Source organism: Neomonachus schauinslandi, chromosome 11 (assembly GCF_002201575.2).
Source record: "Neomonachus schauinslandi chromosome 11, ASM220157v2, whole genome shotgun sequence".
Lineage (NCBI taxonomy): Eukaryota > Metazoa > Chordata > Mammalia > Carnivora > Phocidae > Neomonachus > Neomonachus schauinslandi.
In genome coordinates this window covers 37868922-37883551 of record NC_058413.1, presented here as the reverse complement: position 1 = coordinate 37883551, position 14630 = coordinate 37868922, and the positions used below count along the sequence as shown (strand labels likewise).

Sequence of the window (14630 nt, the reverse complement as noted above, 5' to 3'; positions counted from 1 at the left end):
AGGGTTATAGAAACGGGGAAAATTTCACATCTCATGTTTGGACAAAAGGCCTTTGGTTGCTTTGTTGGCTGGAAGATGCCCAGTTGTTTCATTCTGTCTAGAGCATGTATGTATAATCACCTGTACCTTAGGGGTGAAAACATGTTTTTCTCAAACATGCAATTTTTTGCTCATTTGGTTCCAGCTTTGTGTCTGTGTAGATTGGACGAGGGGCTGGGTAAACCATTTTAAAACATACCAAAAGGCTTCAACAAAACAACAAAAACAACAACAACAACAAAAACAACCCAGAAACCCCTAAATCGGGTCTCTCAAGGGCAAAACAGTCTCCATACTCCTGGTCAGCAGATCCTGTTCCTGAACGTTGTGTGACCTTAAGCAGACCATTTAACCTCTCTGGATTTCAGATTCCTCAGGTGCAGAGATGGCCTAGACAAGTCTCTGTGATTCCTCATAGCTTCACAATTTTAGAGGTATACGTATAGGGCAGAAAACGCATGGTGTGCTTTGCCGTTCTGGCTTTGTAAGGCTTGTGTGCCTTTTGCTGTCCAGAAGTACGCAAGCCACAAAACCCATGTTCTGATTTGGTTCAGCTCACTTGGAGCAAGGCCCACTGCAATGGTTCAGGCAAGCCACATTCAGTTTGGAGTTGACGCTGAAAATCAAGGAATCTTTCTTTGGACCACAGCCTTGCTGTTGCTATTCACCAAGTGAGAGGGGTTAATTACAGAGAAAAAGAACTACCTCCACCGAAGCCTGCCAGATGCGCTCTTCGCCTGCGTCCCCGGGTCTGCACCGGGATATTGCTGAGGGCAGTGTCCGTAAGTTTGTGCGTATGAGCTGGAGAGGTAGAAGAGACAAACTTCCGCTTTCCAGCAGCCTAGTTCCATGTGGCAGCCCTGTGCTGGCTGAGCAGGTGATGTGATGGAAAGGTGTAGCTGGAGGTAGCTGCATGTTAGCCACATCTCTTCCCCCAGTTGGCTTCCAGTATAATCTGCCCCTACTGGCCGTGTCATGGGGCTAAAGTAACTTACCCCTTTAGAACATTAGGCCACTCGGTTGGGGCATGAGAGGCGTCTGCTAATGTGTCTGCGTATTAACATGGAAAGCCATTATTGGCCATTAATGCCATAAACTGATTTCTTACGGGGCGCGGGCCAGAGAGGTCATGGATGGCAGAAGAATGGAGGAAAAGATCTAGAACCCTGGCATTGCTAAGGAAGATGGTTGTGAGTGATGGTGTAGCGATAGCCTCAGAAGAGCAGGCACCTTCCAGGAGAGAAGAGGGCCAGACAGGCAAGTCAAGAACTGGGTGGGTTCAGAGAGGGAGGAAGTGCATCCAGTGCAGGCAGGAAGGGAACCGAGGAAAGGCTCCATGGAGAGGCGTTGTTTGAGCTGATCCCGGTGATTTGGGCAGGCAAAAACGAGAAGCATCCTAAACAAAGGGAACAGTACAGGGAGAGACTCTGAGGAGGCCAAGTGCTAGGCAGGGCATGCTCGAGAGAGGAGTGCAGGATTCAGAATGGGATAGGAGCACATAAAGGAAGAGCAGGTCAGGAGGTTTATGGGAAGACAGTGTGGAGGCACCTGGGTGGTGGGCTGAGCTGTTCGTCAGATATCTCGTGGGCAGGTAGCTTCTGCCCAAAGCTCATTCAAGTTGAGTTCACTTCTTGGGTGGTAAGTGTAAGCCGTTGAGTGCACGTGGAAAGTTATTCCCAAGCCTCCCACTCTCAGACCACAGGGGATAGCTAGTGTGGGGGGTAGAGTGTTCGACTTGTGGTCAGGAAATCTGTGCCCAATTAAGCGCCTCTGATGTCTCCACAGGCATATTTTTGTCTTTCAAAAAGTTGTCAAGAGATTACTAGGAAAATATCATTAAAGAATTTGGTTCCCAGAAAGAGAAGTCAGAATACTTAGTCCTAGAAAAGACCACGATTTAAAATTACAGAAAAATAATAAAATAGCTCCACTGGCTGGGGGCAGGAAGGGGTGCAAAGAGGGTATGAAGATGGTTCTAAGTTAAAAGAACCAGTCAGAAACAGAAAAGAGGACACCACTTGCTTGTCATTTTGTACACATGGTAGAAATCAAAATAAGAATCTCTATTTCAGTAGATAATGTTTTCTAAACAAGTGTTCCATGACCTGTTCATCTAGAATAAGTTGACTGTGGCCAACAGCCAGCCTCCTTGTTCACAATAATGGGCTCATCTTTGCAACACACGTGACAGATGCTAGCGGGGTATAAAACACATATGCAACGCAGTCGCAACTCTAGAGGAATACAGGAGAATAAAAGAAAGGAGTAAAATGTGCTGGGATGGAACATGTCACAGGCTGCCTGTGGGTAATAGAATTATGAGTCATGTGGGCTGTGGCAGTGAATATGTTTTCCTAACACTTTCCTGTCCTTGAAAATTTTTATTTAGTAATCATGTATTATTTTCATAGGGGAAAAAAGTACGTAGAGGTTGTAGGGGAAGAAAAGAGGTAAAGGAAAAGAGACTCCCTTAGCAAATTATTCCTTATTTGACTCTGACCTATCGCCAAACCAGGAAAAGGTGGGTCAAGGTGAGATTAAGTTACCTGGTAGTATCCCATAGTGCTGAGTTTCTCCTTCTCTCTCCCTTTTTGTCTCCATAGTAGCCAGCTGTGCAATTCACCTTTTTTTTTTTTTTTTTAATAGTTCACGGATCCTCGCTCTCCTTGGTTTCCAGCACGTCATCGATTTATTCTACAGTGAGTATAAATCAATGCTCTGTGGCTATGACCATGAGAACTGGGGCTCCTTTATCAAGTGTGTCAAGAATAAAATATAAAATAAAATTGCTTCTCCTAGAGAAAGTATGTCCATTGTAAGGGGCTCGATTAATTAGGGAACAAGAGTTGAAATTTCACAAAGAGGTTTTGATTATAATGTATCAACCAGTAAATCAGGAACTGACTCCTTTGTTAAAGTGGCATTGTGCTTTGGGTGGTAACTAGTTAGAATGTGTGAGAAGCCTTGGCCACCTGCTGGTAGCGTTAGAAAAGAAAGGCCTTGAACAACTTCTGTCTGCCTCAGTTTCTTTATCTGTCAAGTAGAAAGAATAGCAGCCCCTACCTTGTGGAGTTGTAGTGAGGATTCAGTGTTAGGAAGATGACATTTCACTACAATATAAAGTCCTTGAGGACAAGGACTTTTTCTGTTTTTATTCCAAGCACCTACGACAAAGCCTAGCACATAGTAGATGTTCAAAAAATAGGCTTGAATGCAATAAGAAAATGCATGTGAAGCACTGAATATGGTGTACACACAGCACAGAGCAGACGTTGGCTCTCATTAGTGTGGGCTCTCATCAATGAGTCGTCTATGGAACAAAAGCCACGTATAGCAAATATGGTTCTGGATTTATTCAGGGGCGCTTGCCTTTTTATAACTATATGTGTAACTGTTTATCTTAAAAACTTTACTTTGGGAATTCCTATTGGAAAAAAATCATTTTCTTAATTGAGAATTGGAAATTCTTTAGCCCTTAATTCCATGGAGGACAGATGCTTTAGTAATTCACTTTTTGGTAATGCCAGGTTCCTGGGCTATATATATATGTAGCAGGACAAACTATATGGCCCCTTAGAAGCTAAAGGCCATCCCAGAATCAAGTGAAAGAGACCAGGGCCTGACTGTTCTTTCTCAGGCCTATAACGAGCAAACAGACTTCAGGGATTGCTGACATGGTCTGACTTGAAGGACCTTGAAATGATCTCTTCTGCTCCTACCCACCTTGCCCCTCCCCATCCAGAACACCTCGTTCCTCAGCCAGTCATCTTGTCTGAAATGTCATCACAGAACCCTCACTTTTTCATTTCTTAGAGATGATTGAAGCCTTTGTCTACTGAGAAAGCATAGAGAGATGACTTTCTGTCAGTTAGTCCATACGTTAAGTCCTTTCTTCAAGAGGGGAAATCTGTGACATGGATGCCAAGATGGTACTTTCAAACCCAGATTGACTTCTTGAACAGGATTTAGTGGCCCGCAGTCTGTGCCGGGCTCTGGGCTAAGCCCCAAGGGTGAGATGTAGGTGGAGAGAGGAGCCTGCTTCTGAAGGAGGAAGCCAGAGGCGCTCAAGGACACCTAGGGTTATGAGACTCTACCTTCACAGGGTTGGTGCAGAGCATCTAGGGCAGGCATCGCTGTGCCCGAGCCCCTTGTTTTCCCAGTGGAGTTCCCAGAGTTTCCTGCCAACACAGAGAGGGTAGATTCTTCTCAGAAGAGTGAAAAACAGGGGCTGGCATGCATCAGCCAGCCTCAGAGGGAAAGAGCTTGAGCTTCTCCCGCTGTGAGAATTCAGATGGCGGAAGCCGTCCCTGGCGTTTCCTGGCCATACTGCCTTCGTGCAGACCACTGCAAGGCCTTGTAGTCAGGTGCCTTTCCGTAGCTCCTGTTCTGGGTGTGTGGACAGGAAATTTCTTTCTTTCTTTTTTTTTTTTTTTTAAAGATTTTATTTATTTATTTGAGACAGAGAGAATGAGAGAGACAGAGAGCACATGAGAGGGGGGAGGGTCAGAGGGAGAAGCAGACTCCCTGCCGAGCAGGGAGCCCGATGCGGGACTCGATCCAGGGACTCCAGGATCATGACCTGAGCCAAAGGCAGTCGCCCAACCGACTGAGCCACCCAGGCGCCCTGGGTGTGTGGACAGGAAATTTCAAATGGTTCTTTCTGAGTTGATAGAAATTCACACATTACCAGAGACCTAGGAATAATTCTCCAATTCCATGTTTAACTAGATAGCCAGAGACCCAGGGCCTCATCTTTGTTTTTTCTCACTGTGTGACTTTGTACAAATGCCTCATTATTCCGGGTAGCTGTCAGTTTTGTCCTTGTTCTCGGGGGCTGGGGGGGTCTCTGGGGTGCCTACAACCTCTGACATTCACCGAGTCGAATGTTCTCCTTTACCTGTGCCTTCTCTGAGCATATAGGTTACTTTTGTAGGCTTTTATAAGAAAAAAATAGTCCAACATTTGAATGTTTTCATGCTAGCGCAATCTGCTGATTCCAAACTGTATCTGGCTACACTGCTACCTCCCCGCATGGGCGTGGGGTCCCTTATCTATTATTCATCTCTCGGCAATGATAGCATTCTGAAACTCATGCACCTTTGTAAATGTTAAGGTGAACAAGTTCTTATCTGTTGTCTAAAAAGAGATTGTTGGGGTTTCCTAAGCTGCCACCAACCCAGGCCAAAGAGCCTGTTTAATGGCTCAGTGTCTTAAAGGCCCTTATTGGATAATAATAGGGTTTTTTTCCCCTGATACCTAATTCTTGGATATTCAAGAATGTTCATTCTGGCTAAAAATTGCCTTTAATTTTAATTACAAAGGAAAGAAAAGGCCACACGTTGGTAGTTGGTAAACAACTGCCTGCTCATTGCCAACCCTTGGAGTAGAGAAAATCTAAGGGGCCACATCTGGCATTGGACTGGCTTTCCTGGACGGTAGGGGGCGGCCATTGAGTTCTGGGGGAACCGCTGAAGGGAGGGAGGCTCCCGGCCTCACTTAGAGTTCCCAGATGTACAGAAGAGTAGCAATTGGGGGTAAGATACAAAACACATGATTTCCCAGGCTGCTGTCTTGACCAGGGGCCCAACCCTAGACACAGGCGGGGAAAATGACACAGTGGCAGAGGTATGGGGAAGGGGTGTTAGGCCCGTGGACACAAGTGTTTAGAGGCAGGGCTCATCCTGTATGGATGGTTGAGCCTGCTGACAGACCTCCGCTAGCCTCCCAGACATTGGATCACCATGACGTTCTCACCATTAACTTTGTCCTTTGGGTCAGACTCAGAAGTCAGGGGCCTGATTTCGGGAAGGCCTCACCATGAGAATGTAGCTGTAGTAAAAGAGTAGGAGAATGTGCTCGTTAAGGTGATAGACTGTAGAGCCGGACTATCTTGGGTCCCGTCCCAGCTCTGCCTCGTAAGAGCTGTGACCATGGACAAATTATTCAACCTCACTGTGCCTCAGTTACCTCATTTGCAAAATGTAAGTGAATAGTATTCGTACCTACTCGGGGTTGTTATGAGGATTAAATGAATAATGAACAGAAAGGGCTTAGAACAGTCTCTGGCACGTGGTAAGCTTTCAATAAATGCCACTTACTACCTGAGGTGAGGAACTAGGCGGTCATGCTCACAGCTGTACCCCGGGTCCTTAACACATTGCATGACACATAGTAGGATATCCATAAATGTTTGATAGGTGGTGGTAGTAGGGACGAATAGATGAACACAGATGGACAAAGAGGGATGGATGAATATTCCCAGAGAGGGAAGAGTAAGCCCTGAGGACATCTCCCAGTGTTCTCCTGAAGACGTTTCTTAGATGAGGAGATTGTCCAGCTGTGTGACGTTAGGCAAGGTCTGACCTCTCTGTGCCTCAGAAGGAATACAAACCTACTCTGTAGGGCTCTTGCAAGGATTAAATGGTTCGGCCCCAGTATTCCTAAAAACCAGTTGCTATTGTTAGAAGCCAGCTGGAGGGAGGGCCCTCCTGGGCAGGATCAGGAGTCAGGGCAGTGGGGTGGGGAGCAGGGGGCGAAGGGAGATCAGACAGGAACCAGCCCCCCACCTGCCACAGCTGATGGGTGTAGGGTCTGCGGGGTGTAATGAATCATACCACTCTGCATTCTGAGCTAATGGAGAAGTAGACCCCAGCGTCAGATGCTGATTTTTTAAAGTAACGGATTTGTCACTAGTAGCATTGGATTAGGACATACATCTAGGACCCAAGGACAAAAAAGAGTCTTTACTGATTTTCACTTGCCTACCTGGCTTCCAGGTCACTGCCCCACCCCCGGGGAAGTGCAAATGGAGGGCGGGGGAGTAGACGGAAGGTAGGAACGCTTGCAACATTGCCCCAGAATGTGGGGGTGTCATCTTTTATGAGAACCCAAAGAGAACAAAAGAAAGGTTCCCCCTGCTGCGGGTTCCCCCTCGGGGAGGAGAGGGGTAGCCTTGTAGTCCCTGGCTGGCAGGTAGCTGTGTCCGCGCATACACAGGGCCCAGTAGGAAGGACTCTCCCAGTGAGGGGGCCCGCAGGCTGCACCCATACCTCCCCGAGTCCCAGGTAACTGGGAGCCGTGAGGTGGGGCAGCGGGAAGATCCTCAAAACCCGGGGAGTCAAGCAGGCTGGCTGATGGGGGCTCTCAGCCTCCCTCACTTGAGAGTCCTTCCTGCCCTGCAGCTGCTCCTGGGGCAGCGCCTCAGAGAGAACAGAGGGAGGGGTAAAACGGGCGCTTAGCCCATGAGCGGTCCTCCTGCTAGGATCACCACACCTCATATAGAATGCCCAGTCACGTTACAAATTCAGATGGATGACTGATAATTGTTTAGTATGAGTTGTCCCCAGTGTAGCATGGGATGGACTTAAACCTGTATTTTTATTTGCTATATTTGGACATCCCGACCTTGGCTCAGCCCCTCTCGTCACGCCTCCTCCTGAGCACCTGACCACTTTTCATCTCCGCATGGGAGCAGGGGTCTCCTCACAGCCAAAATAGTCGGAGTGGTGTTCTCATTCTTCTTGATTTCTTATAATCATATGCTGTTCGTATTTGGCCTTTCTGATTGGTCAAATTAACTGAACCAGTTTATCCAGAGAAATATACCAGGAAAGAAACTCGTAACTCTTCAGGACTGCCGTAAGCATCCCAGTCTGGTGTTCCCCACAGGCTACATTGCCCCATTCTTTGTTCCTCAACTGGTCTAATTTCCCTTATGATTTCCTTACAGCCAGAAGAAAAGTGCCAGTCAGAGGTAAGGAACAGTTTGCTGGTTGGATTTCCTCCTTCGCTATTATCCATTACTTCGCCCCGCTCAACCTGGGAATGGGCTCCTTAAGCAACTCTGTCCCTTGCCGCCTTTAGATTCGCAAACTGCGGCGGGAGCTGGATGCCTCCCAGGAAAAGGTTTCAGCTTTGACCACGCAGCTGACCGCAAACGTGAGTACAGATACTGGGTGCTAGCCACGGGCGGGGGGCAGCCGCTGCTCCCTTCTGCCGTGACGTCAAGGCCTCCTGCCCCTGCGGACCGTGGAAGCAGTCCCGTGGGAGGCTTTAGCCTCGTGAGTGTGAGCCTCCACTCTGGTGCCTCCTGGCTCTGCACTCCGGGCAGCGTCTTTAAGCCCTGAGCCTGCACTGACTTCTCTGTGCAGCGGTGGACGGTAAGCCTCAGCTCTCCGGGTTGTCGTGTGGTTGGTACTGGAATGTGTTAAGGGCTCAGAAATGTTCGTTTCCCTTTTCTTCCTCTTTCCGAAACTTTTCATCTTCAGCTGGGGGGGCGGGAGGGGGAGAAAAAAGAAAGAAATCTAAGGCTCCAAAGAAATAGCTGACTGTTCTATAATTATAATATACACAATTACATGTTCAGGAAGTGCTGCCAACCAGCATTGAATTCAACAACTGTTTAAGTGCCAACTATGCCTCGGGCACCATGGGTTCAACAGCAAAGCAAGCACGATCACTGTCATCCTAGTGTGCTTTCTCTGGTACCTCAGAGAGACAAAACTATTTTGCTATGACATGATAACTGTTAAGAGAGAGAGAAAGGGAGAAGGTTGTGGGAATATGTAAGGAGGAGCACCTCACTCAGTCTCGCGTGTGGGGGGAGATCAGGAAAGACTTCCTGGAGGAGGTGGCATCTGAGGGATGCTGTGTAGGGGAGGATGCATGGGAAGGCAGCATTCTAACCAGTGTGCAAAGTGTATTTGTGCAAAAGCCCAGGGTGAAGATCTTAGTCCATTTGGAAACTCTTAAGTAGCTCAGTGTGTGATTAGAATCTATGGCTTGGATATGGGGAAGAGGCATCAAAGAAAAGCTAGGGGCATGTCCACACATCACAGATGCTCTCAGCGCTTAGGTGGAGAGTTTGGGCTTCCTACTGAAGTTAGGGGAGCCCCATTGGTGTGTTTTAAGCAGAGCAGTGAGGCGGTTCGGTTTGCTCTTCACAAAGCTTCCTGACCGTGGTGTGGTTATAAGATTAGGGGGTCAGAGTAGAGGCAGAAATTTCTGGTCTGCAAAGTAGCCCCGCTACAGAGCTGTGAGCTGGTGAGGGCTGATGTTTGGAGGGCAGAGCCTGAGGTTTTGGAAGGTGAGGAGATGCCCCTGAGGCAAGGCGTCCTGCCGGGAGCGCACAGCCCAGTCTGAGACCCCAGACACTTGTGTGTGAGCCTGTGGAAAAGCAGCCTGCACGACCCCATAATATGCTGTTAAAATGAAAAGCAACTTCAAAAGGTTGTCTTCCCTGGACCAGGAAGCTGAGTCAATACTTGAATGAATCATTTACCTGGGGTTTTTGCTCAGGTCGTTCCTGGCTGAAGCCTGAGTCAACTGAAGGAAATCATTTCTCTTTAAAGTCTGCACATGAAGTGCCTCGTGCAGTACTTGACCTTAATTACAAGCTCAATAACTCGTAACTTCTCTCACTGTTGTTCATTCTCCTGAGTTCTCTCACATTTCTGAGAGTCTTTGAATTTTTTCTCACCCTCCCGTATTAGGGTGATATCATTATCCTTCTTTATTCTCTTTGCTTCTTCTACCATCAGTAATGCTATCAAAAGAACATCAGAAATTGATGTGAGATCTGAATTTTGAAGCTTAGGCCTTACTTTTTTTAAAAAAAATCCCCAGAGGTATTCTTCTATGAATAGTCTTCATCTGGGTACCATTCAAATCAAAGACCAACCCCAGACCCAGTGAGCCAATCTGGATATAATCCAAATGTGAGGTTTGACTGCAACCCCCATCCCAAGTGATTTGGAGCTACTCCCCTAGTTAAGAATTACCGCTGTCTGTCCTTTGGTGCCCTTTTACTCAAAAAATAGTCATTAGTTTACTTACCAAAAAACAGGGGTTCAATCCTCCAGTGACCTGGTGCTGCCCCAAGGACCTTACATTGGGCCATTTGGAACTTTATCCTCTGTTCCAGAAGAGTCTGAGTGAGATCCCTTATGTTATTATTATTCCAAAAGTATGTTTTGCTCCTCACCAAAGCCACTGAATCCAGTATTGTTTGAAAGTAAATATTTAGTCTTACCACACACCACTGGCCTCACTAACGTGTTTTATTGTCTGCCATCTTCCTCCCAGGCCAAGCTGTGTTTGTTTTTCTAGGACAAACTACTCAAAGCCACCTTCTCTGGGTGTTTTTATACCATTCGTGTTTGTTTTCCTGGGAATGTAAGAATGGCACTTGGTAAGAAGTCTGCTGTGTGGCTCTGAACCAGGCTCCGAACAGCCTCTCAGCCCGTGTTTTCACAGTTGCTCATGACCCAAAGTCAGTCCTTTCTCTCGACAGCAAAATGCGAACCTCTGGTTCTTCAGCGCAAACGTGGCTTCTTCTTGAGGTTGTAAAAACACTTTCTTGATAGCAGTCTTCTTGGGGTCAGGTTTTGTTTTTAAGCAAATAGAAAGTATGAGTGCCTACAAATAGAATCCTGGGTGGCAATCAAAGAATTGAAATAAATGGAAATTCGGTCATTTAAATTTGACCTTGGCGTTCCTTTGAAATGCAAGGTTAGCAGTAATTCTTTTCAACATCCTTGCCCTGGCCCTTTTTCCTTCATCCGCTATGTAAACTGTCTTGAATTGATTGGCTTTGGTTCTACCATATTCTCCTAGGCGAACTAAATTAAAGCATATCTCTTGATTTCAAAATGCAACAGCATTTTTCTCAGTTTTTAATAGGGCTAGAGAATGCATTCAGAAAGAAACTGGGCAGTCCACTTAACATTTTCTATTACAAGAGGTCCTGCTCCCTGCTAACTCCTACAGCTGTTGGAAGAAAGACCCAATAGTCTATGCTAGAGATGTCTTACCCTCAACTGTTCTGGTATGATGGAGTCTAGTGACAGGCCTCTGACTCAGTAATGCCATCTCTCCTCTTTAAGTTCAAATGTCCGCTGACCCCCCTCACAACCCAGGACAATGCCCCACCTGCCCCCTGGTTGTTCCGTTACTTTGATTCTTCACTGAGTACATCAGTCGTCTTTTCTTCTAGAATGTTACATACCACACGATCAGATCTCACTTCTTCCTCCCAAGACTCCCATTTCCTCTGCTGGCTCTTCTCTTTATCCTGTATCTGCCCACCCCTCTCCTAGAACCCTTTCTTGATCTCTTCCCCACCTGTGTTCTCATCCTATCTTTTGTCACTTTCTCAAGCCCAAACCTCTTCCTTTCCTTTCCCCACAGTGTCCGTTCATTCCTATGTTTATAGACCTATATTCACCTGTATTGTTTCACTTCATTAATGCTCACAATAACCCTGGGAGGAAAGTAGATACTGACCCATTTTAAGATGGAGAAACTGCAGTCAATAGGATTAGCTCTCTTGTCCATTCTTTATTCTTGATTTTAACCATATTATCAGGACCCTCAGTCAACCAACCAGTGCATCACCTGCTGCTCTACAGAGGAAGAAAAAGGCTTCATGTTAGGACATGAGGTTGCAACTTGTCCTTGAAGAGGGTTGCAGAGAAAGGGGCAGACAAAAAACCACCCCGTTTCTCAATTCTAAGATACATGTTTTTCCCCCACATTTTTAACATCTCTGAAAGTGGGATGCATATTTTAATTATAATTGGCAGCATTTTTCAAGATGTTTTAGTACTATATGAAATAGTGGTGTGTCTGCTGTCCTGTTCTAACAGAGGTGTATAAAAGTACAGAGGGGCCTTGGGGGAAAGTCCTAACTCCCTGGAGGAACAGGGGAAGGTTTCTCCAAGGAGGTAGCAGATGGGCCTTTCAGTGGCTTTTTATTAACCAGGATTAGAACAAGCAAAATATGCCAGCCACTTTGTTCATCCCTTCTACAAACATGCTCGACATGAGCCTCTCCTGTGAGCTTGGCACTTGGTGAACAAAGCACAGGGAAGCAGAGGAGACAGACGTGAGGCAGCAGTCGCAAGAGTACCTGTGTCTCTGTGGCACCAAAATGCACATAGACCAGCAGTCCACATGCTTTTGCGAGTGCACACGAGGGAACCAGCCCATCTGGGGGTGTCATGAAGATACGAGCTGAGATCTCTTGAGAAGGATGTATAAAAATCAGACAGGGAGGTAGTGGGGGAAGAGCATTCCAGGCAGAGGGGAAGGCAGGTATAAAGGACCTAAGGCGGGAAGAAGCACAGGATCTTTAAGGACGTGATAAGCTGGAGTGACTGGATCTCAAAGAGAGGTGGGGAGTGGGGCTCCAGGGGCTGAAGAAGAAGACGGAAGCTAACCCACGTGGCCCCAGTGAGGATTTCAGCCTTTAAGACCCAGCACCCATTGGGCCCTCTTGCCTTGCAAGGTAATCTAACTAAGGCTGTGTCTTTCCTCCTCCAGGCTCACCTGGTGGCAGCCTTTGAACAGAGTCTTGGAAACATGACAATCAGGCTCCAGAGTTTGACCATGACAGCTGAGCAAAAGGTAAAACACTCCTCCCTGCTTAGAATTAACAGCAAACCTCCAAATCAGACTCCCTCTTGCTCCAGAGAACGGTATAGATTTTAGTGTATTTGAACTCTTGGAGTCGAATCGTAAAGAGTTGCACCCTGTTGAGTGCAAATACGGCCCGGATGGGAGTGGGGTGGTGTTGTGGCAGCATCCCTCCACATCTCACAGCCCTATTTCTGCTGCCTTTTTTTTTTTTTTAAAGATTTTATTTATTTGAGAGAGAGGGAGGGAGAGAACAAGCAGGAAGGAGGGGCAGAGAGAAAAGCAGACTCCCTGCTGAGCAGGGAGCCCCACACGCGGCTCGATCCCAGGACCCTGAGATCATGACCCAAGCCAAGGCAGCCGCCTAACCGACCGAGGCACCCAGGCACCCCTATTTCTGCTGCTTTTGTATGCTTCTATGCCCGCTGAAAATTGATCCAAACTAACGCATGGGAAAGAGCTTTTGTGGAACTCCTTCGTTGCCTACACTGCCATGCTGAAACCGAGTTGCGCTTCATTTGAACTCTGTACAGGGTGATTGTAGGATGACCAGTATTTCTTGCTGTTCCTCAGGATTCAGAACTGAATGAGTTAAGAAAAACCATCGAGCTGCTGAAGAAACAGAACGCAGCCGCCCAGGCTGCCATTAATGGGGTCATTAACACACCGGAGCTCAACTGCAAAGGTAAAAGAAAGAGGAGCAGTCTCCAGCCCCACCTGCCTGCCCTTAGGAACCCTCCCCTGACCACATGGGGCGCAGCCTCCCTGCCCCGGGGTGCGTGTCCGTGTCAGTCGGACGGGTCCTGGGAGGCAGACGCTTTCAGTCCATAATCCAGGCCCCTAGGAAGAGAGCTCTTCCAGCTCAGCCTCTTCCCTGATGTATCTCCAAAACGGAAGGAAATCTATCTATTGGCAAAGTATCAAAAGTGTTTCACTTAATTTCACCTGTGCCCTGATTTATCAGGCTCTGATGTTTACGTGTGGATGCAGCCCAACCTGAAACGAGCATCTCATGTTCGTCCAGGGAAGTATTTCTGAGTAAATTGCTTTGTGCTTGTGTATCTTACCTGGGGGGCCAAATGGGGCTGTGAGGACGAGAGCCCTCCTGCTGCAGTGTGTTACACCTGGTGATGGTAGAAGTCACAGTGACAGCCAGCATTTACGGGACTCTCACTGTGTCCTAAGCACTCTGCTCCGTGTTGTAAATTATTCATGATCTCATTTTCCTTCCACGACCACCTTATGAGTGCAGTGCTGGTCCTCTCCACAGTGGACTGATGAGAACACTGAGCTGTGGGAGTGAGAGTCTCATCCAGAGGTCGCAGGGTAGTAAGATAGAGAAGTGGGGCTAGAACCCAGGTCTCTCTGACTCTGCAGCCAGTGTTCTTAAGAGTAGGCTGCGGGTTTCGCTCTGTGCTTGCGCAGGAAACTGGCCATACCCTTTATTGGGCATCACCGTTATTTCAGATATCAGGCCTCCTGAAACGCGATGACAGAGTTGAAATGGGAGGGATTAGCGAGATTTGGCCAGCCCGAGTAAGTGACGAGGGGCTCACCCACGTTAAGGCCCTGAGATGAGACAGGTTCGGCATTGCCAAGGGGCCAAGAGAAGGCTAGTGAGGCAGGAGCGTACAGAACAGAGTGGGGGGGAGGGGATGCCCAGACAACACAGGTGACTGCCACCGTTCAGAGACCTAATCGGTGCCTGTCTCAAGCTTAAGAGAGCTGGTGGGGCGGGGGGGGGAGGGGTTGGGAATTCTCTCTCGAAGCCTCCCCTGACTTCTTTTTGGTGGAGTGGCTAAAATTGGGCCCTGGTTTAATTGACTGAAGAGGGCCTAACGTGTACCTGCTCAAGGATCTTAAAACCAGCAGCTGAGAGCAGAAGGTGATGTTGAATGGTAAATACCTAGCGGTCCTCAGGGGTGCAGATTTAACTGTGAGAGTCATTCCCTGGGACAGAGGAGTGGGCTGAAGGTGGCAGCCGCTGATCTCTTCTCTTGGGTCCCCAGGAAGCGGTACCTCGCAGTCTACAGACCTCCGCATCCGCAGACAGCACTCCTCTGATAGTGTCTCCAGCATCAACAGCACTACCAGCCACTCCAGCGTTGGCAGCAACATGGAGAGTGATGCCAGGAAGAAGAAGAGAAAGAATTGGGTGAGTATGCATCCAGAGACCT

General features: G+C 47.6%; 1 protein-coding gene across 3 annotated transcripts in view; it reads left to right on the top strand.

The window, feature by feature from the left end:
• NAV2 (neuron navigator 2) overlaps window positions 1-14630 on the top strand; it is a 394949-nt gene that overhangs the window by 342141 nt on the left and 38178 nt on the right. For 2 of the 3 annotated variants that reach the window (XM_044919653.1, XM_044919654.1), the window contains exons 20-25: window positions 2686-2738; window positions 7769-7792; window positions 7903-7977; window positions 12361-12444; window positions 13027-13138; window positions 14463-14608. In XM_044919653.1, the coding sequence (XP_044775588.1) occupies window positions 2686-2738; window positions 7769-7792; window positions 7903-7977; window positions 12361-12444; window positions 13027-13138; window positions 14463-14608 (494 nt within the window). Of the gene's footprint in view, window positions 1-1301; window positions 1313-2685; window positions 2739-7768; window positions 7793-7902; window positions 7978-12360; window positions 12445-13026; window positions 13139-14462; window positions 14609-14630 lie in introns of all 3 variants that reach the window. The other variant, XM_044919651.1, reaches the window with a different exon arrangement.